We start from the raw sequence: 25,184 nt of genomic DNA on the forward strand, positions 1-25,184 counted from the left end.
CAGGTACCAAAACAGCAGAGTCCGGTTAAACGTGCTGCCACTCCCTGGTTGTACCAACAAAGCAGCCACCAAGGAAGAGCTTACCATGCTCTAGGTCGGAACCGTATCCCCACCAAATGAGAAGATGCCAGGGCCAGACGGAGCCGCACAGCACCAATATCAGGGGTACCATATCCCTTGCAGCAACCAAGGTCTGTTAAAGTCCAGTCTTGACTCCAAAGACACCAACATCGAGCAGCCATAGTGGTATGTCAGCACCACAGAGACCCACATCTAGAGTGGCTCAGCTGTCCTGATATTTGCATCCTTAATCAACGAGCTCGACAACTACAACGTGCTAGTCCAGCCAACCTAACCCCTCTGCACCTGAGCATACCAGCCCCAGCTGTCCCTCCTCGCTCCCAGGAACTCTGATTCAATGGACCCAGAAGAAGAGGACAAAGAAGAGTCACAAAACAAGAACTGTAGACTTGCTGTGGACTTTTGGGTGCCAATCCCTGCCTGCCTGCACCAGTCTCCACAATCGTAAATAAACTGACTCGTCCTGCAGCCAAAACTCTACCAAGACCCAGGTAGACTGCCAGCCCTTCGCAAATTGCCAGAACCCTCCCTTGAAATACAAGAGCTACTTCCCTGCAGTCCGCAGGCACCAAAACAGCAGAGTCAAGTTTGCTGTGCTGCCGCTCCCCTGTCGTGGTCACAGGGTCCTGGAAGGTCAGATTCTTCTCCCCACCAACTGGGAAGATGCCACTACAAACCTGAGCAGCACAACACCAATACCCAGGGTACGGGACCCCTTGCAACAACCAAGGCCTGTTAAGAGTCCAGTCGACAATCCAACATGACCGAGCAGTCATCGAAGAATGTCAGCAACGCAGAAACTCACTTGCAGAGTAGCCCAGCTGTCCTGATGTGTGCACCCTTAATCGGCGAGACTGACAACTGAAAGGTCCCATGACGCACCAGCCCAGCCGACCTAAGCCCTCTGCACTCAAGCCTATGGCTGCCTAGAACTGGTTGTGCTCCCTTGCTCCCAGGACCCTTGTTAACCAAACCTCCCCCGTTGGGAGCCCCGGGACTAGTCCACAAGTCTCCCTCTGCAGCCTGTTTGTAGGTGCCCCCTCTACCTCTCCTAGCGTAATGCTACCAACCCAACAGGCAAATGACCTCTGACTGATGGTAGTAGTTTAACACAGTACCACCTTTATTTATTTATTTTTAAAGCGCCAGAATCAACCCCCGAAGGGGTATCTCTGCGCTCACGACGGGCCGCACATAGGAAGACTGTCTGCTAAAAATCAGAAGTGAAAGAGGAAGGTCTTCAGCTGTTTCCTAAAGTGGGGATGTTTGTGCACTGTCTTAGTTGCACAGGGAGCTTGTTCCAGGAACAAGGGCCTAGATAGGATAACGCCTTTCCACCTTGCCTGGACCGTTTAACTCTAGGCACTACAAGAAGGTGTTTAGATTCTGAGCGGAGAGACTGCCCCGGTGCATAGGGCATGAGTTTGTCTGCAAGATAGCTAGGGCCAGAATTGGACAAGGCCAGCAAACTTTAACCTGAACTCGTTGCCGTACCGGGAGCCAGTGCAGCTGATAGAGCAGAGGACGGGAGGCTGTCCTAGGGGGTGCGTTCAGGATCAGACATGCCGCCGTGTTCTGGACAACCTAAAGTCTGTCTAGAGCAGCCTCGTTGGCGACAGCAATAAACTGTTGCAATAATCTAGGCGACTTAAAATAAGCGCTTGGGTTAACGTCTTCCTGGCTGAGTGAGGGAGTAAAGTTATAGCCTGATGTAACATGAAAATCAGAAATCACCTTGGGAAGGAACTTAGGGTGAGTACGCATAACAACCTTAGCAGCATGAAATACAGTAGAAGGTTCCTGGCAACACAATGCCTGAATCTCACTCACCATGCGGGCCGATGTAATGGCCATGAGGAACGCCGCCTTCCAAGACAGGTGCTGCAGTGAAGCCTTGTGAATAGGCTCGAAAGGTTCCTTCATCAGCCTGAACAGCACCACATTCAGTTCCCATGCAGGCGAAAGAAGCCGAACAGGAGGGAACACCTTCTTCAACCCTTCCAAAAAATCCTTAATCACAGGAATCTGGAAGAAGGATGTCTGCGAAGGGCATTTCCTGTACGCAGTCAACGCAGCCAGATGAACCTTAATGGAATGGAAATTAAGTCTAGACTGAGCTAAATGCAAAATGTATGGAAGGATGACATCTTCCTTGCAGGTCGTCGGATCATAATTCTTAGACATGCACCAGATGCAGAATCTCTTCCATTTGTAAGCATAAGAGGTCCTAGTAGATGGCCTCTTAGCCTCCTTCAATATGTCCATGCAATTCTCAGGAAGATTCAAGGGGCCATATTGCACTATCTCAGGAGCCATGCCGCTAAACTCAACGACGAGAGGTTGGGGTGCACCATCTGCCCCCCGAACTTCATGAGAAGGTCCGGCCGCCACGGCAGCCGCCGATGATGCAGGATCGACCGATGAAGCAGGTCCGTGAACCACCACTGCCTGGGCCATTCCGGAGCAATGAGGATCATCCGCGCCCGGGATTGGGCCAGCTTGATGAGCACCGCCGGAATCAGGGGAATTAGTGAAAAAGCGTACAGAAAGTGGTTCGACCAGCTGATCCATAACGCGTTCCCCAGAGTCCCCGGCTGATAATACCTCGAGGCGAAGTCGCGGCGTTTGCTGTTTTCGGCGGTGGCGAACAGATCCACGTCTGGAGTGCCCCACATGGCGAAGACGTCACCGAGCACCTCGTCGTTTATGACCCACTCGTTTTCCTGAAGCAGTCTGCTGAGGGCGTCCGCCTGAACATTCTGCACACCTGGCAGATGAGTCGCCGTTATCGTCAGTCCTCTGGCTAACAGCCAGTGCCAGATCGCCTGCGCTTCCTGTGACAGTGTGCGCGATCTTGAGCCCCCCTGCTTGTTGAGGTAATACATCGTGGACGTATTGTCCGTCTGTACAAGCAAGGAGATGGTCTGGAAGGATGGATGAAAGGCCTTCAATGCCAAGTGAACCGCCCTGAGCTCCAGGAAATTGATGTGATACGTGGACTCTGCTGGAGACCACGTTCTCTGGATTTGTAGATGGTCTGAATGTGCTCCCCAGCCCTGGAGAGACGGATCCGTCACGATAGTCTGAGTCAGGATATCCTTGTGGAAAGGAACCCCCCTGAGTAGATTCTCTGCCGAGCACCACCATCTCAGGGACTGTTGGGCATGACGAGACAACTGGATCCTGTCGTCCCAGCATCCTTTCCTCTGGTCCCATTGATCCTCCAAGCATTCCTGCAACGGCCTCATATGCAGGCGCGCATGTGGGGTGAGGAAGATACTAGAGGCCATCGACCCCATTAGAGAAGACACCGTCCTCGCTGTTGTAGATGGAGCAGCTATGAGAGCCTGAGCCTTCCGAAGGAGTGATAAGAGTCTCTCCTCCGAAGGAGACACGCTTGCTGACAGCGTATTGATGGAGGCTCCCAAGTACTGCAGGCACTGGACAGGGATCGGAACTGACTTGGACATATTTATGTGCAACCCCAGCTGATTCAGCAGGACAGCCGTCCTGTTGAAGTGCAGTTGTGCTTCCTGGAAGATGGAGGCCTTGATCAACCAGTCGTCCAGGTACGGGTAGACAAACACCTTGTTCTTTCGCAGGTGCGCTGCCACCACAGCCATGCACTTCGAAAATGTCCTGGGTGCAGACTTCAGTCCAAACGGTAGTACGGTGTACTGATAGTGATTGGTGCCGTCGAGGAAGCGCAGGAACTTCCGGTGTTTCCGTGCAATGGGCACATAGAAGTACGCATCTTGCAGATCTATCGCGCAAAGCCAGTCTCCCCTTTGCAGCGGAGGGTAAATCTGGTGCAAAGACAGCATGCAATACTTTTCCCTGCAAATCCACTTGTTTGCTTGTCGCAAATCCACAATGGGCCGCAACTCGTTCTTGTCTTTCTTCCTCACCAGGAAGAAGCGAGAGTAAAGGCCCTTTCCCCTTTGAGACAGAGGGACGTCTTCTATCGCCCTTTTTCTTAACAGGGTGTCGGCCTCCGCCTGGAGCTCGCGTAGTTGGAACTGCGAGGCAACCGGTGGAATCGCTGGAGGCGGACTGGTGAACCGAAGACTGTATCCATTGCAAACATTTTGTTGGTCGATTGTTCCCCGTGATCAAGGTCTCGGCTGAGACTGAAATGCGTTGGGGTTGTGTGTTGGCAGCTTTTGGAAATTAAAACACCCCTGAACTACTGATGGACGATTAGTGATTTATTGCCTTTCATAGTACGGAGCAGCGAGTGCGGTGAGGAAATCCCTGTCAAAGTGATAGTGTGGCGACGTTTGGAACGGCTTGGTCCTGCCGTACTCTACACGCACCACCAAAGAGGCGTCCAGCACTAAGGAAAACGGGACTATACCTGGAAACCCTGGGGAAGTGGTGCGCGAACCGGCAGAGCCACCGGTGATTTTCCACCGTAAAGAGGCAAAGATTAAAGCAGCTCTCAGGAACCACAACCAGCGATGCAGGTATAAGTAGTAGATTTATTACTTCATAAAGACGCTGCCTAAAACCTGTTCACCTTTGCTGCTTGGCGACGCGGGAGAGGCCGCGGGAGATAAAGCTGCTGCTCAGACGCAACTTTGCTGACTTGGAGGGTTCTCTCTTGGGTTGCCTTGGGAGAGTTACTTCTGTCATCTTCTAGTCCCCCCCGCCGCCGCTCATTGGACCATCTGCGGCCGCAGAGCGGGGGGACTTCACCTCCCATAAGGCATAGCGGGTTTGTACCGCCCACACACGCCCAACTACGCGCCCGGAGGAGCACAAAAGACAGACGCACCCTACGCGTAGCGGGGCGGTGCGGGCGGCGTGTGGGAGGTGCCGGGCTAAGCCCGAGCAAAGGGCGGGCCGTCTGGGGCCGGCCGAGGCTGGGCTGGGCCACCCCTCTTGGTTTATCTCCCGTACATACTTGGACTCACTGGACTTGTGTAAGACTTCATATTTTCTTTTAATATAGTTTTTCTGTTCTTAGGATATACCTGTACGTGTTTTCTTACTCATAAATATGGTCACTCCGCAAATATTGGCCAGAAAATCCCTCGTGGGTGGGGCCGTTCAGGGAACACTAGACCAATTCATCACAAGGGCGGCGTCGGTCTTAGAGTGCGAAATTGCTCTTACCGAGCGGCGCTTATCCTCTGAACTGCAGAAGAAACGCTCCTCCCTGGGTCATATACAGACAATAAATAGTCCTTGTAGGAGAGTAGGGTCTGCAATCCTATGATCACCCAGATTTTTTGCTTTTTGCTGCACTGGTTTACGACTTTTGCTGCACTGGTTTACGACTTTCCCTGGCTGTGGGCCTGCTAATCAGACCCACAGCCTAGCTGTTCTCTCTATCCAAATTGTACTCAGGTACTGAATTGGCACTGGGCCCTCTCCAAGTCCCTGTACCCAGGGCTGAGGTGCACCCAGAAGTCTCCCAGGGGCTGAAGCATGTATTGTGCCACCCCTGGACTGACTAACTAAACTGACACAACTGGCTGCACGACAGCTGGGGCAAGGTGGTGTACTCACCCTTTGCTTTAGATATAGTATACCTATATCTAACCCTAAAATGGACACACAGATCTCCTATCAGTCACTCCTATGGCAGGCCTTAACAATCCTGAAGGCAGAGTGCTTGGAATCGTGTGAGATGGTGCTCTGGCATGAGCTGAGCCTGTCTGCGGCTTTTGGGATCTATCCCTTAGCCGTTTCCATGATATCGCATACCATATACTCTTAAGTGCATTATAATCCTCGCGGTTATATGCCAACTCTGGTATCGCTTTATCAAAACATGTCGAGTAAGGTGTCATACGAATTGGAATACTAACCCCTCGCCAATTCTGGCGACGGGGTTAGCATTCCACCCTTCTAGAGGGACACGACATGTATGTAACCCCTAACCCCGGTTAAAGTCAAACAGAGCCTCAGCTCCACAAAATGGATGCTGCCACCGAGACACAAGTCTGCCCTCCTGCTGCTGGGAGTCCTCCCAGAGCAGGAGATAAGGACAAAGGGTTTTCTGCCAGGGGCGGTGCCAGCACCGTCCCAGACAGGATTTTGTGTATCCTAGGTAGGCAGGGCTTCAGAGGAAGGTGACTGCAAGTGGCACCCCGGTGCTCACTATGCATAGGCCGGCTTGAACCAGTTCCAGGGACACTCCAGACCCTGAGCTGGGGAAAAGCCCGCCAAGGAAGTGGGTGTAACCACCCCCCTCCTGGTCCCACCCATAGGGCAGGACTTAGTCGCGTGCCAGCCCCCTTTTCCCAGATAAAGGTAGGAGCAGGCCCCCTTCCAAATGAGATCATCTTTGGAATCAAGACACGACTTTCTGCGAAAGGACTTCAAGATTTCCTTCTTCAAGATTCTCCCTTGTGACTAAGGAGTAGTCACCCTGCATCCGCAGGCACCAACGCAAGAACACTGCGGTCTGCTGTAAGTCTTTCCTCCGGAATCCGACTGCCCAGCTCGACAAGACCCGGCTTCCCTGGCACCTCCGACCTCTACTCATCTCTACAGCCAAGCTGAGAATCGTGAGTGCGACGAGACCTCAAGGGACCGACTATTGCCAAGACTGCACGACTTCTGCACTGCAAGCCCGCCGAGTAATCTCCTGGCGAGTGCTTTGGGGTCCGAGAAGCCCCAACCCTGAGCAGCTCCAGCACCGAAGAGCAGCCCCCCAGCATCTCCACGATCGGCATGGGGCCCTTCTGCTTTTTGCTGCTCACCGCGTTGTTTGGCTACTAGCCCGCTGGCTTGTGGCCTTCTGAACGACCCCCGACGACATCACTGCTGCTGGTCTGGTTGCTCCAGACTGGCTCTTGCTCCCTCCCAGAAGAGGAGCACCCCGGACCCTCCTGGTCCACTCAAGACGCCATTTTGAGTCCACCGCGTGGGCTTGAATTAGCCAAGGCTTTGTTGCCCAATCCTGGGTTCTTCGACGCCGACAGCTTCATCCATCGTGGGACAGCTCGCCTCTCCATCCTGGTCGCCGACAACGCCTCCTGGTCCGTGAGATCTGCAGAGTACAGCGTCGCCCACTCACCTAGTCGAGGTGACTACCATCCGGTGCCCTCCTGGTGCCCACTGACTACTGGCTAGTAGTCACGAACTTGGTCCCCTCTGCTTTCAGGTGTCATCCATCTTCAAGATCCAGGCTTGGATCAACTCGAACTCTCTTCACTGGTCGCCTGCCAGCATCTTTCTTCCAGGCTCCTGGTTCGTCTACGAGGATTCCCGACGTCTTTTGAGACCTATGCAGCTGCAGCCCCTGGGCTAGGTAACTTCGGCATTTCGGTACCCCAGCATAGCCTCACTATCCAAGGGTCAGGATCCACTGTCGTTTTCTCCCTACCAGGTCGGGTTCGCCCGTGAACACTAACTTTAACTTTACTAGCTTCCATAGACTTTGTCCCGCATCCCGCGTGAGAGTGCACACTCTGCACCCGAGTCCCCTGGGCCTCTTAGAAGTAATCTAACGATTCCCTAGTGAAGTCCTAGCGATTCCAAAGCCTATTAGTACTGTACTTACCTGCTAGTAATTTCGTATTCCACTTTTAGAGTATATGGTTTTTCGTGCCCCTCGGGCATTTGAGTATACTGTGCTAACTTAAGTATTTTCGTAAGAGTTTTGTTGTGTGCCTAGCACCCTGTCCTCATAAAGAGTACAGGGCTGTTGTGATTCTAATAAATACACGGTTTATTTTCATAACACTTGTGTGGTGTCCTTTCACTGGGTGTTCAAGGGGTAATGTGATGGTAAAACAGCTGGCTTAACACGCCCTCTAGAGTCTTAGCCTTAGACTGCTCGTATCCATGCTACTAGGATAGCTGGTCTATAAGGTTGCCTTACAACCAATCATCAATAAGGGTTGTTTGGACTGATATATAGTGATCACTAGAATAGTGAGCACTGCACATCAGGCCAACTTCTCACAGTCCTCCTGACCGTTTTTGTCCTCGGATTCCTCCTCTGATATTGGTATACCATTACAGCTTCAAGATAGGTCAGAAACACCAACACGAGCTAGGTTAACCAATCAGGTGGATACTAGCTCCTGTTCACAAACTGATATTTCCTTAGGGGAACGGATAAGTCTAGTAGCCAATGGGGAAACAAATACACTAACCAACATCCCGGGAGCAGGTCCATCATCCAAAAGGCATGCTGGGGGAATCAGACGTTAGGGTAGACCCACCAAATCAGTTAAATTAGTTACGAACCCATCCATCATTAAAGCCCAGGTGGAAAGTAAATGTGAGCAGTGTAACTCATGTACTAAAATAGTCCACACACAAGATCTAATGAGTGACTTAGAGAAACTGATTAAATCCTTGGTTATACCACTTGTCGAAAGGGTCAAAAGGCTGGCGGAGCAACTGGGGTCTCTTTATGAAGTAAATGTAGCGATTTGAGAACTGCTTAAAACAGTAGCTAATAATAACAAACATCAACCTGTTGACCCAACGCCAGAAACGGTCAAATCAGTCTTCCTACAAAACCCCGAACCCGTGCTTACCAATAGAAATGTTACCCCCTCCACCCAGCCAGTGACCACTTCCCGGGTTCCAACGAAAAAGGCGGCAACTGGTGATAGAGGGTTAAAAAGTAACCAAGGTCCGGAACAGACTAAAAATTCAAATCCATCACACATAGGATATAACCCACCACGACTTGATCAGCACATTGACCTCCCACCACAGACAGAGCCTTATGTAATTGTACTCACCGGTGTACCGGAACTGTCATCAGGGAAATATGAGGCCTATCAGGACTTGAAAAACAAGGTAATACACTGGCTAAGCAAAAACAGGCCCCTACCACCCGAAATCAATGGCGAGATTTTGCTTGTCAGACGATTAGGGTGGGTAGGAAGGAGGCCAAAGGACATACAGGGGGACTGTATTATTATTAATTTTAGAGACCGCAGGGCAACTAATTACATTAGAGACTGGTTTCCTGAGGGATATGGGGGCGACATATCCACCAGGGACCAAAGCTATTTTTATCCACGTGCCTTGATAGGGACACATTACAGACCCCCCTATCAGTCCAACCAGAGTATGCAAGGTTCTACCTTCAACGTTACCACCTTTAATAGGTTCGCCACACTCGAGGGAATGGAGAGAGTAGATTGACGTCCAACTGGGACAAAAGAACTGAGGTGGCTCACGTTCAATCCATACCTGGTGGCATTCTATCCGTAAATGAGGAAGCAGGAGCATCTGATGCCATGCAGGACATAGGGAATCCCTTCACTTGTACTAACCAAACTAAACTAGGTTATCAGATTCTGTCCTGGAACCTAGCAGGGTTAAAGGATAAAATGGATAGCCCTGAATGGCTAGATTTGGTAAAAAAATATAAAATCTTGTGCTTTCAAGAAACTTGGTTGGTGAAAGAGTTTAACCTATTGGGCTACCAAACCTTTAATACCCTGGCCATTGCTACCTACTATGGAAGAAATAAAGGGGGCCTATGTACCTACATAGCAACCACCTCAAATCTAATAGTTCATAACTTCATATCAGCAGATTGCTACCAGATTCTGATAGTGAGCTGGCCTGGCCAGTATAGAGCGGCATTTATTAACTTCTACAACAATGCTCACTCCTCCACCTGGGAGGAAATTATTACCAACCTTAGAAACTCACTTAGAGAGTTCGAAAATTCAAGTGAGGGGGACCTATTACTACTATGGATGGGTGACTTTAATTCCTCCCTCTGTACCTCACACGCCTCAGGCATGTGCCCTCTGATGAGTAAGAGAGACGAATCCCTAACACATTTTGGCCACTCCAAGCTAGGGGATTTGCTCAATGCTCTAATATATGAGTTTGACCTGCGTTTTATTATTGAATGCTGCTCACCAGAAGAGAGCTTTAAGCCGACTTTTTTTGGCAGAGGGGCCAATACGCTAATCGACTTAACTTTACTATCGTCCAGATACCAATCACTTGAGATATCCTGGGAGACACTCAGTGTTGCCATGAGTGATCACTACCCTATCTCCTTTCGATTGAATATAGCTGGCCAGGTAACAACTACTAAAATCTTATATCCCACTCCCATTAGTTTAGCTAGCACAAATGGTTACACCATTAAACGGGCTAAGGTAGATCCCAACCTGTTTACTCAAAAACTAGTTAGGAAAGTGTATGACCAATTACTTATCTGCCTTTCAACAACTGTGGGAAACTGGCAAGTACTTGACGCATTTGGTAAGATCACAAATGAGATAAAAAAGGATCTGTCTAGACAATACAAAACCCAGATTAAGAAACACAAGGGTTGGTTCGATAAAAACTGCAGTAGGGCACACCGTAATCTGAAATCCGCCTTACAGGAAGATCCTAGATCTATCGAACGCGTAAGACATAATAGGAGAGCTTATCGGGTAGCAATCGATAGAAGAAAAAAAAGTTAAAAGTAGCATTATGGCAAAATCTCCATGACGCATGTTTAGCAAATGACCACATTGCATTCTGGAGAGCGGTCAATGCCCTGTTTTTAAAGGATAAAGAAAGGGATTCTAGCGATACGGCTATTTCTGGTGACTCCTGGGTTGAGTACTTTACCAATCTTTATAGTAACCAACCGGGCTAATCATTTGTAGCACTAATCAACCGATGTTACAGCTAGAGACAGATGGAGCAAACATTTTTCCCCTGGAGATTACATTTGAACACGCAGAAGTCGTTAAGGCAATCGAGGAAAGTCCTGCTGGGAAAGCTCCGGGACCGGATGGGGTTCCAAATGATCTGTACAAATCTGTGCTACCACTCTGGACCCCGCTGATTACTAATGTCTTAAACCATGCAAATGGAGCCGGTTTCATTCCAACATGGTCAGAGGCAGTGGTAATACCCATCTTCAAAAAGGGAGATAGAAATAACCCCGCTTGTTATCGTCCTATTTCCCTTCTGGATGCTCTTATTAAGGTGGCGGGAAGGATCATCCTTAACAGGCTTCAAGAATGGGCTGAGGAAAGGGATATTATCACGGACTTGCAATATGGCTTCTGTTCTGGGAAGGGCACAATCGAACAAGGCTTGAATCTAGCATTCTTAACAGCAAAATATACTGAGGCTAAGAAGGAAAGCCTGTACATAACATTCGTGGGCCTGAGCTCCGCGTTCGATTGTGTTGACCACGCGATGCTGTGGAGTATTCTATCTGACATGGGTGTGGACCAGCTGATTTTGACATTTATCAGGGAGCTGTACAGAGATGCAGGTGCTAGAGTACGCTATGGGGCGGGGGGTTTATGCTCGGGGGGGGTTTGTGCTCGGACAAATTTAACTTCGAAAGAGGTGTGAGACAAGGGTGCATCCTTGCACCCTTCCTATTTACACTACACATAACTCGGTGGGCTTCCACCTCAGGAAGTTTCAGTTTGACTGCCCGGCTGTGGGGGAGGGGGGGGGGAGGGGGGGGGGGTCTATTCCCATCCTCTTCTATGCCGACGCTGCCTTAATGTCTCGCACCGTTGTCGGCCTACAGAGGGCAGTTACCGAATTCTCTGTATACATGGGTGCCCGCGGCCTAATAGTAAATGTGGCAAAAACCTATTCTATGACTTGTAGTACCCTGAAGAAAACAAGTAGACCCATCTATCTGGGAGCCAAAAGGATTGAAAATACTAGCTGTTTCTCCTATTTAGGGATTACATTTGATAGCAGAGGCTCTTGGAAAGAGGCTGTGGGTACAAGAACATTGGCCCTTATTAGGGCAAACGGCGCCTCGATTAATTTTTCAAGTAAATTAGGTGAGAGACCAGTGCGCGAGCTTATACAGATCTATAAAGCTGAGTGTGTTCCCCTGGTTTATATGGGGCTGGTCTATGGGGAATGGCCAGAACAGATCAGATCCAATATACTGAAAATAAATTCATTCGCTATCTACTTGCTGCACCAAACTCAATGTCCACATACTTTTCACATGGGGAAGTGGGCTTAAATTATATAGAAGATATTATTAAATCGTCCCCACTTCTTCTATGGCATAAAATCTGGGTGACTAATAAAACATCGCTAAATAGAGAAGTTGTGCGAGGCTGTTTATCTCTAGACGGGGTGAGAAAAATTAAATGGCTCAACTATATCAAGGAAATGTCAGTCGAGTTGGGCCATAAAGAATACTTTGACAATCCATCGTGTCTAGAAAAAATCTCGAAAAAAGCTCTTAAAAGATCTATTATGGAACACCTAGCTAAGAAAAGGTGGCATAAAGAAAAACAGAAGCAATCTGCTATGGCCTATCAGCTGCTGATCACCCATGTCGGGATAAAACCCTATTTACTGTTAGAGCTTAGCCCATATTCGAGGATGTTGCTGACCAGGCTGCGCGTGGACACTTTTTCGTCTAGTGACATTTCCTAAATGTAATGATTGGTCTCCTCACCTAGAGAAATGCCCCTGTGATGTATTGTCATCCCAGACTCATTGTATCCTCTTTTGCAAATTCTATGTTATCCCCAGGAAAAAGTTCTTGATACCAATTCTAAAGACCTGGGGCATCAGAGGGTGCTTTGCTGCTTTCTCTAGATTGAAAACATTAGAATCACCTTCAGTGATGAAATCAGTCACCTCTTATCTAAGGATTGTCACTGCTCTGAGGAAAACTCTGTGATATCTGTTGTTTTCTGAATATGCTTATTCCTTTTTTTACATCTTTTATTTCTATATATATTAAAATGATCCCCCTATACATTATGAAATGGGGAGAGATCTTGTATGTCGTGGTACATGACATGTTCTCCCAATATACGTTATGTAACATGAACGTGATGGAAATATTTTTTAACTGATTTTAACATTGTGACATTTTAAATGAATGTTTTTTATATGTGCTTTTATGGTTTTTATAACAAAAATCGAATAAAGCTGAATGTTGACTGACATTGGAAACAATATTCAGCACCCACTTGTCTTGAGTAATGTTTCTCCACTCTGCCAGGTAATGTTGGATGCTTCCCCCCCACCGGAGCGGGTAACGGATGAGGGGGAAGAAGCACCTCAGGGCCTAGACCCAGCCGGGCCTTTGGTCGCTGATGAAGACTACTGACCCCCGCGGCCCCTACGGCGCTTTTGGAACGGGCGTCGTTGGAACTGTTGCTGCTGAGGCTGTTGTTGCTGCCCAGCCAGTCGACCTTGCCCTCTAACTTGCGCCCCGTACCGTCTCTGGAACGAGCGGAAGGTCTTCTTCTGTTCCCTCGGCTTTTCCAACCCGACAGCCGTCAGGGTCTCAGCCTCTGCCTTCATGCGGGCCATCTCCTCGTCCGCATGTTTCCCAAAAAGGGTCTCGCCCGAGAAAGGTAGATTGGCAACCCTCTGCTGCGCCTCAGGCTTCAAGGACGTCAGACGCAGCCAGGCGTGGCGCGCCTCAGGTTGACCCCATGATAGTATCCGTGTGCTGCCAGGAGGGAGGAATCCGCAGCAGAGTCGATCACTTGGTTGGAGACCATGAGTCCTTAGTTCATGATCTCTTGGAAATCCTCCCTGTTCTCCCGGGGAAGAAGTTCCACGAACCGTCGAGGGACTCCCATAGGGACCGATCATAACGTCCCAACAAGGCTGAGGCACTAGCGGCCTTCATAGACGTGGCTACCGTCCCACAGACCTTCCTCCCCGCCGAATCCATCCAGCGGCTCTCCTTGTCAGGAGGCACTGTCGATGACTGAGTGGTGGCGTGTTGCTTCCTCGCCGCCGTCACAATCACTGAGTCCGGCGCAGGGTCCAATCGAAGGAACGCCGGATTGTCAGGAGCCAGATACTTCTTATGCAGCCTGGAAGGAGCTGATTTCGTAACCGCAGTGGTGAGTAAGAGCTCCATGGCCGGTTCCACCAGCCCAGGCAACAACGGCAACAAGGGGCGAGACAACTGTTTCCTATGCAGGGTCTCGAAGATGACGGTAGACAGGGGTGCGGCCACCGTGAGTGTGATGCCCAGCTTAGCCGCTCCTCACAGTAAAACCTCCTGGAAGGAGACAATGTCGTCGATCGGGGACACCCTCGTCCGAGGGGAGTCCGTCAGGGTCAGCGAGTAGTCCCTGGCACTGGACGAATCAGTGTGGCGGGATCTAGACCTGTCCCTCCTACGGCGCCGTCTGGACCTCGTGGGCGAGCGACGGCGACTCCTGGACCTATCTCGACCTCCGCGGCCTCTGGCGTTCCGCGGGCCGGAAAGGAGGGCGCTGTGGAGGCCGAACCGGGAGCCTAGGTTGCGGAGACCCCGTAGGCGGCGTCGGCAAATGAGGCAACGAGGCCGACCTTGGCGGAGCCGGTGGAGGGGGACGGTGAGGAGAAACCGGAGGCGGTGGATTAGGAGGTTGAGGCAGTGGAGGAGGAGTCAGGGTCCGCGGAGGAGGATCCACTAGCAAAGGATGAGGTGTAGGCGACCTCGGTTTAGAGGGTGAGTAAACTTGGGAGTACTCCGAGCCCGGAGACTGTCCCACTCTCCTTTTCTTCTTCTTCTGACCGAGGGGGGCGATCTTGAGGCCCCACCCCTCGTAGACTAGCGACGGCACCGCCGCGACCGTGTGCTCGCTGAAGCAGAGGACTTTGTGCTGGTCCTAGAACGTCTAGGCTTCCTCCTCGGCGCCGAGCGTCCCCTCGACGTCGACGAGCGTCTCCTTGACGCCGACGAACGTCGACGAGCGTCTCCTCGACGCCGACGAACGTCACCTCGATGTCGACGAGCGTCTCCTAGACGCCGACGAACGTCACCTCGATGTCGACGAGCGTCTCCTAGACGCCGACGAACGTCACCTCGACATCGACGAACGTCACCTCGACGTCGACGAACGTCACCTCGGCGTCGACGAGAGTCTGCTCGGCGTCGACGGTCGGCGCCTCGACGTCGACGGTCGGCGCCTCAACGTCGACGGTCGGCGCCTCGACGTCGACGGTCGGCGCCTCGACGTCGACGGTCGGCGCCTCGACGTCGACGGTCGGTGCCTCGACGTCGACGGTCGGTGCCTCGACGTCGACGGTCGGTGCCTCGACGTCGACGGTCGGTGCCTCGACGACAGCGATCTTCTCGGCGTCGACGACCTCCGTCTCGACGCTGATCTTCGTCTCGACGTCGCTGACTTACGTGTCGACGTCGACCGGTGATGTCGCCTCGATGCGAGCGCCGGCGTCTTGACCTCTCTCGACGTCGATGATGGCTCGACGACGAATCAGTCCTTGGCGTCGACCTCGTCGGAGGTCTCGACGTCAGTCCCCTCGACGGCGCTTCGACCCAGAGTCCTGGGGAGACAGGGAACAGACTGTGGTCATTCCTTTCAACGCCGACGTCGAGGCTATCGACGTCGACCGGTGGCGTTTTCTGGCCTTTTCCTTACTGGGGAGCCCCCCAGAGGCCGGCGCACGGGCAGAGGAAGGAGCCCCTTCACGCCCAGACCCACCTTGTCCTTGCTTCCTTCTCTGTTCCAAACCTTGGAACCTGGTCTTCCCCTGTCCTTCAGGGTCCTTTTAGGGAACTGCAGACAGATATCACACTCCTCAGGAATATGAGAAGAAGGCAGGCACAGGATGCAAACCCTGTGAGGATCCAAGTTTGCCTTTGTCCTGGACCACTCAGGACATTTATCAAATAAGGCGGGCATATTTGATAGAAGAGCCCAAAACACCAGAGAAACTCCAGCAAAGATAAGAGGCAAAACACATCGAGTGAATACACTCCAACACTTTAAAAGTGCACAATTTGTAGAAAAAAGAACTGAAAGCGGAGGGAGTTGCTGTGCATTCTGGGATACCAGGAGAGTTCTGGAAAGTTTCCTTAAAGGCACGGTATCCCTTTTTAAGCCACATAATGGCCACCTATGGGGGCTTGTCTGTCCTGTCCTTCCTCTCTATCATTCCAAGGATTTGGTGAAGGGGGGGGGGGGGGGGGGGGAGTGTTTTCCATGGTGAAACCTGGCAGACAGGTTTAAATGTGATATTGGTGGAATATCCTTTGCATTTCTAGTTGAAGTACTGGACAGTGTAGCCTTGCATGTATAGGCTGCATTATCTGTCTTTAATTCTCTCTTAAGTGTCTATGCACTATTGCAAAGAAGACAGCTTAAGATATTATTTTTGATTGCTCCGGGGTCCCCGCACATGGGCGGGACTATTCACTAGATTATGACTATACACAGAGATCCCCTGCTACGGAAGTATAATTTCCGTCTTTCCCACATTGCACTCAAGGAAGTTACTCCTCATTCACTGTGAGATACTTCTCATTCCCAAGGAGAAGGCGGCCTGCACTGAAGGAGTGAACTTTGCAAATGGAAAGCTTGGTATCGTCAGCGTAGGAGACGGGGATAAACCCACTACTCCTTAACAGATTGGCCAAGGGAGCCACACAGATGTTAAAGTCGGGCTCAAACAAGAGCCCTATGGTACTCCCTTGGATAACTCTGTTGCAGCAGAACGATAGGGACCAAGGTTGACCTCCTGTGAACGAGAAGATAGAAAGCTCGTCAGCCGCTTAAGGGCCAAGTCTCTAAGTCCGATCTCCTCCAGTCTCCTGAGCAAAATCTTATGGGAGACCGTGTCGAACGCGGCGGATAGATCCAACACCAGCAGAATCGTGGAATGGCCTCTATATAGGGTCATCCTGATGTCATCGGCGACTGCTAGTAAGGCTGATTCTGTGCTGTATTTAGGGCGAAAGCCTGATTGAGATGGATCCAGGCTACCCGTCCGTTCAACATGGTTAGAAAGATGTGTGTTTATATGTTTCTCCAATAGCTTAGCCAGGAAAGGAAGGAGTGAGATAGAGTTCTCCAATCTCTGTCCTATTAGCGGGGTCTTGGTGTTCTTGAGGAGGTGTGCATTGGAGGGGGACAGGTGGCAGGCAAGAGAGGTGGTAATTTTTGCAGGTATGTGATCCAAAGGTGATCCTGAACAGTTGAGTAACTGCCTGCCCGGGTACTTCGGAAATCATAGTAGTGGAGGGGCACTCTCTTAATTGGACTATTTTATCATAAATAATCTCAATGTCATCGCACAGTTTTTGTGTAGGGGCCATTGGATTCTAACACTCTTTGGGGTTATTAAGGACAGTAATATGCAGTATAGCACCGTGGGATCATTTTTGGCCTGATCTAATTGTAGAGCTATGTAAGCTTTACGCGCTGCCCTGATTTCCCTATGGTAATCAGCCACGCTGTATAAAACCGATCCTTATCCTCCTCCTCATGAGTAAGACGCCACTGTTTATCCTGCTTCCTACAGATTAGTTTCTGGACGCGAAGTTGAGGGGATTAGCAGGCATTCTGAGGAAGTTTAGGCATCCTAGGGAGGGGTTTCAAAGGGGCTAACTGGTCCACATCACTAGCGACTGTCAAATTGTACTTGGCCAGTGCCTCTTCGATGTTATCAGATTCTAATATCCGTGGCTCTACAAAAGAGGTTTTAAAGCCCTCTGGGGTAATTTTCTTCCACTGTCTGAAAACAAAGAAGGGGTATCAAGAGTAGTGTAGGTTCTCTTCCTATGTGTCTGAATGCAAAATTCAATTGATGCATGATCAGACCAAGGCAATAACTGGGAGGATTTACAAGAATCATTGGAGTAGTTGGAAAAAACAATGTCCAGGGTATGACCAGCTGTGTGTGTGGGGCCCTTATTATGCTTGGTCAACCCTAGAGTAGCTAACTCCGTCACAACTGACCCTGTGTCCGCATTGGAGCCTCACTCACTGTGTATATTGAACTCGCCCAGCAGAAAAAAACTGCTGCTAGCGATTACATGTGGAGCGATTAGTTTGGTGCGATGAAGAGGGAATCCATCAAGCGGGCCAGGAGGCCGATATACCAGGGCACCCTTCCAGCTCATGTGGGAGGAGAAGTCTACACGAAAAACCATCACTTCCATAGTCGGGTCGCTGTGTTGTTCCAGTGCGGTGATCTTAAGGCTGTCTCTATGCGCAATGGCAATTCCACCTCCCATTTTATTCTGTCTGTCCATACGAACAAGTCTGTATCCCTCGGGTAGAGCGAGGGCAATAGAAGGAACCGAATGGGACTTCAACCAGGTTTCGGTTAAAAACCCAAGGTCAGGCTGCGTCGAGGAAAATATATCCAAAACCTCGGCAGAATGCTTGGGGAGAGATCTCACATTGCACAATAGACTTCTCCACCCCTGCTGCAGATTAATAGGGGGATTACCCATATTAGCTATGGGGGCACGAGGTGGTATGTTGGCCGTGGCATAGTAAATGTCTTTTCACCAATAGTGTCTTGAAAATGGCAAGTCCGGCATGGAAAAGGACCCTCACACGAGGGCCAGGAGTCCAACCTACCAGCAAGGCAGGGGGTAGATCTCATCTTTACCATTTCTTTGATAGAGTATGTTCGTCTCCGAAGAGGACCGTTATCTGGAGGACAAAAAAAAGTGTTTCTGGCTCCTGGTGACTCCCGGGTGCAGACAGGCTTGCCCTCAGCGCACCCGCTGTGCGTGTCGTGGTTGGCATCCGGTTTTATAGAGGGGTAGCCGTTAGAGCTCTAACCTCCCTCTATACCGGAAATAGTACCCACCTCCCTCCACTCAAACGAGCTAGTCTCGCGGTGGACCGGGAGTGGTATTGCAGTACAGAAAAGCGGGTGAGTGAGCACAGTTAAAACAATCAGCAAAGCGGTCTCAGTAAAAAACACGCTTTCCAGCACTACAATCACTTAGCCCTTGCAGCACGCGTCAGCTCGCGTCGTGGTTGACATCCGGTTTTATAGAGGGGGTAGCCACTAGAGCGCTAACCTCCCTCTATACCGGAAATAGTACCTGCCCCCCTCCACTCAAACGAGCTAGCCTCGCGGTGGACTGGGAAGTGGTATTGCAGTACAAAAATGCGGGTGAGTGAGCAGTTAAAACAATCAGCAAAGCGGTCTCAGTTAAAAAAAAAAGCTTTCCAGCACTACAATCACTTAGCCCTTGAAGCGCACGTCCTGAAGGGGACCACCAGAAGCCTACTGCAAACTGTATGTCTTTCTCTCATAGGATAGCATTAAGCACAAAGAAGCATTTAAGTGAATATTTTATTTACATGTGGAAGTCTGTAATATAAAAAAACTTGGTATCAAAATGTATATAAAAATACTAGTTATTTTAGGTCTCGCCTGAGCCAGCGCACAAGCGCAGCCCGGAGAGGCTTCTAGTAAACACTAAATTCGGAGCACACACTCGTGCGTGTGCTTTTTTTTGTTGCTCACATGCTATTGGCCTTTGCATGCATCGCTCTAAGAAAGACAGCACGCAATTGGCTAAAGGCATGTGCAAGTTCCGCCTTCTCTCTCCCCTGGCCTAGGGAGCTCGGGAGCGAGCAGCAGCACGGCCGGGTGACCGCTGCATACCTTGCATTCCTTGCAGTGCACACGCACCACACTTTTTTTTTTACTCTTGTTTATTACCCGCAAATGAAATATTTGTGTGCGCTAGATTCACAATACAAATTGTAAGATGAAATAAATCAATAGGAAACAAACTCAGTGCTGAGGGTCTCTCCGTACTTGCAAACTCACCGATAATTTTAATAATCCCGATGAAACATACGCCTTGATGAAATGCAAGTTCACAATTCGAATTTTGTTATGACCCATTACCGTAGATGGATTTAGGAATTTGAACATGTGGCTAAAGAAACACGCACAGTAAAATTTAGTATTGAAACAAAAAATAGTAACTCGGGCCAAAATACATTATTAGACTTCTCTATCCAAATCCAAGTTACAATATGAATTAAATGGAATTGAAATTGTTAAGTACATTAAGATTAAAGGTCGACAAGTCAGCAGAAACCTTTAAAATAGTGATCTACGAAGTGCGCAGAATGGATTGCATTCTGGCAGTGAACGCACGCAGGCTCCCAACAAAGGCTTTAGAACCCCTCTCCTGCAGATATATGGTCTGTTACTTGGTGGTTCAAGGCCGATTCCTTAAAGGTGTCCACATTCCTCCTCAGACTCCTTTCAGGTAAAAACAATGTCCCTAAAGCCTCCCTTGTGCTGTACTACCGCCATACCATTTACCTTGTAAATCAAACACTGCCCCCCGCAGGCGCCATTGCACTACTCATGTTCCGTCGGCAGGGACGCTGAGGTTTGTCTGTTCGCCACTGGAGCATGGCGACATACAGACCCCGAGGACGACGAGTATTTTGTAACCAAGTACAAAAACCCCCCACTTTTTTTTGTTTAGTGTGTAGTTGCCCACAAAGTCGCCGTACAGACTATGCACTTGAAACCATATCAGACAATCGATTCATTATAGCAAACTTTAAACACTTTCCGAAGATCAATAAAATGTAAACATTTTTCTCAAGTTATTTCCAGAATTAATTTAACAGAACTGCATCAATTAAAAAACAAGCATTTGCAATGCAATAAGGTCTCGCATTTACGCAAGTTTGAGCTATCATTGCAAATAACAATGCCTTTTATTTTTGTTTGTTTTAAAAACATAAATAAAAAGCAGTGTCATTAAAGTGCCAATAGCTTAAACTCGCGTAACTCCGAGACCTATTGCATTGCAAATGCTGGTCTAAATTGGTCTCAGATTTTTATCGGGTGTGTCATTTATTGCCTCTGTGAGCACAACAAATGCTTAGCACTACCCTCCGATAAGTGTAAACTGCTCACCCACACTACCACAAAAGACAGCATTTAGTTTTATCATTTTTGCCTCTGTAAACCAATAAGGGTTGTGCCTGAACTCTCTGCACGTTGGTCTTCGTTTTGGTGATATATATATATATATATATATATCCAGCGTCCTACAAAGAGTATACACCCTGAGTCCATTTAATAAAGAGAATCCCATGAGAATATTACACCCTTCATTAAAATTAATATCCATAGCTCAATAGTAATCGGCATCCTAGGAGCATTGGTCTAGTAACAAAAACAATTCACCTTCAAATCTTTGAGGTGCCTATCAGAGGGCAGATACAAGCTCTCCAGAGCATTTGCAAGTTTGCATGAATACAAACACTGTTTAGATCATATCTCTTTCTCTCAAACTGAAAATATAAAGCAGAGCACGGTGTAGTTGAAAACTTACAGTTCGAGCAATCGCTGACAAAACTCCAAGGCATCTGGGATGATCCTCTGGACAGCATTCTGGCTGATGTAGAGATGCTGTAATGATCGTAAGCCGTATAGCCATCCCTTGTTAAGTTCGGTCAGGTTATTGTACTCCAGCTCCCTGCAGAATGTAAAGCATCAAAAAGATGTTCCATAGTACATGAAAGATTTGAACATCCACTACTCATTGACCGTAGGCGCTATTATCTATGTCACCCACTCTAACAGTTGCAACACCAAATAATGGAGAATCTCCATTTTCAAATAACAGTTAAGGATTACTTTTCTCACACGGCAGGTCTACAGTTGCTGAAACAGCTGCAAAATGCCTTTTACTCTTAGTATAATGTTGTAGTGCTTCAGCACCTTAATATTTCAATGGGAAGTGATGCAATTTAACCACATCTATGCTCAATAGATACAAATGGAACAGAAATTAAGATTAAATTCAAAATATAAAAGTGAAGCATTACACACATTCATGTCCCCTTAAACTTGTAGATCTGGCTAAAACTTCAGATTGGGCTTGCAAGGTACCGCACCATCTGTGTTGCAATAATTTAGACAATACAGTCATTACTTCCAAAATTTACACAAAATACAGTCAGTATTATTTTGCGTTACATACACTGTGTTCTAACTGAAAGATCAGGAAGTGGAAGGTACTCAGTGGTCACACAGTTAAACACATCTGCTAGGGCTACCTGTACCATTGGCTGCTTGGACTTGGGTTGGGACTAGTGGTAGGGCTAAGGCCTTTATTGGACGTAGAGATCAGGGTTTTTGAACTGATTGGGTGCTTGAACTAGGGCTAAGATTGGCAGTAAGGTCCTGGTCTCCTATTGGTTCTAGATGTTAGGGCTAGTGTTGTGATTGGATACTGTTAGGGCTAGGGTTCCCTTTGGCTGAAGGGGTCACCTGATTACTAGGGCTACAAAAAAGGCCAGGCTTAGGGCGTCTCAGCCCGGGCGTCGAGGCTAAGGGCGGAGAGGACATGGGTAGTTGCCTGTTTGGGCCTGTTAAGGGCGGAGAGGACAAGGGTAGTTGCCTGTTTGGGCCTGTTAAGGGCGGAGAGGACAAGGGTAGTTGCCTGTTTGGGCCTGTTCGAGACTGGTCGGGACTAGGGCCAGAAATGCTGCCCTTTTTCTCATTCAACAATACCCAGCCCACACCATCCACAAACAGAGCAACACACTCACACCAAATATACACCATGCACAACACTATGCACAGATTAATGTACCAGCATGCACCACCAACCCAACCAAACCACATCTACACACCCTACTATCCCAACTACCACACATATCCACCATCACCCACAAACAGTACACAACTCTATCCTATACCACTAACCAATACACTTATTACTAACACAACGCCAATCAACACCATAAATAACTACATCCCACTCAGACACACTCTCCCTGCTGTAATTACACCTAACAGTCCACCTTTTATCACTAACAAATATATAATGATCCTTCCATCAGTTGTCCAACAAACACCCTCCTCTCCCTTCTACCATAATAACACTAACACACAACACACACACTGCACACCACAACACTTTGTAACTCTTGAAACAAACCAGTCTAAGATAAACACTCACCTCTACTTCATTCCCTCCTACACACAACATACACTTTACACATAAACACATCACCACCCACTCTACGTCACAACCTCCTCTCACAAACAATACTACACAACCAAATCAGGTGCATGAAACATATACACCAGCACCCCTTTTCACCACACCTCAAAAGCAAAACATATCTCACACACGGCACAACAAGATCTTCAGAGCGCAACACCTCATAATACTTACCATCACAAAATACATACATATACCCACCTTTAAAAGCACACAAAGGAACAAACTCCAATGCCAAGCTTTCACTCTTCCACCACACCTAACACAGATACAGCAATACAGCACCTCTCTTCTAACCGCCTCTCATCCATTGTGCATCTATGTACCTTCCATGTACTTGGATCTGTGTGTCTGTTACTTTTCTCCTGAAAAAGCATATCCAATGCAATACCCTATTTCTCATCCTGTGCCTCTATCAATATATTTAATCTAAATATACTTACTTCTTTTATGTATCTATATACTTTCAATGCACTTATGGATCTATATATTTATCATTTTCTTCTAATTTAGCATTTCCATTGTACTAGCCTATTTCTCAGCCTATACTTCGCTCAATATATCTTCTAGCCCAACCTTTCTGACTCATCTCAAACTTCTTTCTACTACTCCTTCTAATGCACTACCCTAGCTCTCATCCTATAGATCTATCAATATATCCTCTACATCCACTCTCTCATTTATCCCAAACCCCATATCACTACTATGATCGCCAAAATAACCTTTTCTAGACTCTCTCCTGCTCTACCCCTCCTTGCATCATCCGACACCTATTTTACTACACCGATCCCCTAAAACAAACATTTCTAAACTCTCCCCTCTGACTCCTTCCCTCCAAAACTCCTTTTTACTCATCCAAAAGCCTCTTCCTACTGCAAAGACTTAAAAAAAGAAGAATCCTTCACTCTTTCATCCCTCCACTATCCTTTTTCAATCAAAATTAACAGACTAACATGTTTCACTTCTCAAATTCCATATTCAACTATACTAATATACTGCCCAAATAACTGAATAACATATCTACTACTCAAATTACTTCATATTTATACTATACTAATTTTCAACACTAATCCTTTATGGGTTCCGGAGTGGCGTGCTACTCGCCAGAAAAGCGGTTCAACACCCATCAGGGGTAACAAGTGCTATATGAATGCAAATCTTTCTTGCCCTTTTATCCATGCGCTATCCTTCTCACTCCAAGTAACAGACTAATATCCACCACTGAAATTACCTCATATTTCACCATATTAATTCACCACTAATCCTTTATAGGCTCCCTGAATAGCATGCTTCAACAAGCGAGCGATAAATAAATACAAACCTTTGTCCTACTCTATCCTTCTGCTATCATTCCAAATCCAAATAACTGACTAACCTATCCACCACTTAAAATGTTCTTGCATGTTTCACTATACTAATACTATACTAATTCAACACTAATCCTCTGTGGGTCCTGCAGTAGCTTGCTACCCGTCGAAAAAGCGCTTCGACGCCTCGTCAGGGGTAGTAAGCGCTATATAAATGCAATTACAATACAATACAATACATGGTTAAAAACGAGAACAGAATGTAAAACAAGCTCAAGTAGACGAGTGGTCCTGCTTAAGTGAACACCATATAGATTCCACATGGACACAAGTAACTCAAAGGATTAGTGAAATGCCAACAGAACACATATATGATAGGCCTACTAATGATAAGATCATGACTTCCATTCTTTCGTTTTAGATCCCCATTGTTACTTCGCTGACCATTTAACTTTTTTTAACCCCTTCGATGCTTGTGACGGAACCATTCCGTCATCAGTCACGGTTGAGCTGTGCTGATGACGGAACGGTTCCGTCACGACCGCACCCTGTTCTGGAACGTCCAGCACAGGGGGGGAATCGGCGCTGCACGGAAGCGGTTAATACCCTCCCAGTGCCCTAAGGTACAATCTCACTTCAATGTTTGTTCAAAGTACTGCAGGAAAACTGCAAGTAGCTCAACTGTCTGAACCAACTAGAGGTTAATTGTGAAATGTCAAAGTGCAGGCTGGTGGGTTTGATATGTCTGTCAGTGTGGGCCTTTTGCAGGTCTATATAAACACCAATAAATCTGGAAAGCATGTTAGACCATATTTTATTCTTGCTGTATATTCCTGGAAAAAGTTTTCTCACTAAGGGTTATTCTCACTAGTCTTGTAGTATGGAACAAATACTGACCGACACCCCAAAGCATTGGTTCTTAACGGTTTGATTTCTGTGGACCCCCACTTAATCATTACTGAATCTCGGAGGCCTACGGTGAATTGGTAATGGAATCCAGGGACCCCCCAAGGAGTCTTTACTGGAAGCCGGGGACCCCATGATAAGCTTTTTAAATGCTTTGAACCGCAAAACAATGCACAAAA

At 48.2% G+C, this 25,184-nt stretch overlaps 1 protein-coding gene across 1 annotated transcript in view; it reads right to left on the reverse strand.

The window, feature by feature from the left end:
• Positions 1–25,184, reverse strand: part of LRIG2 (leucine rich repeats and immunoglobulin like domains 2) — a 412,722-nt gene that overhangs the window by 241,327 nt on the left and 146,211 nt on the right. The window contains exon 7 of the mRNA XM_078644436.1: positions 21,113–21,256. Coding sequence (XP_078500562.1) covers positions 21,113–21,256 — 144 coding nt within the window. The remainder of the gene's footprint in view (positions 1–21,112; positions 21,257–25,184) is intronic.

This window comes from Lissotriton helveticus, chromosome 5_1 (genome assembly GCF_964261635.1).
Source record: "Lissotriton helveticus chromosome 5_1, aLisHel1.1, whole genome shotgun sequence".
Classification (NCBI taxonomy): domain Eukaryota; kingdom Metazoa; phylum Chordata; class Amphibia; order Caudata; family Salamandridae; genus Lissotriton; species Lissotriton helveticus.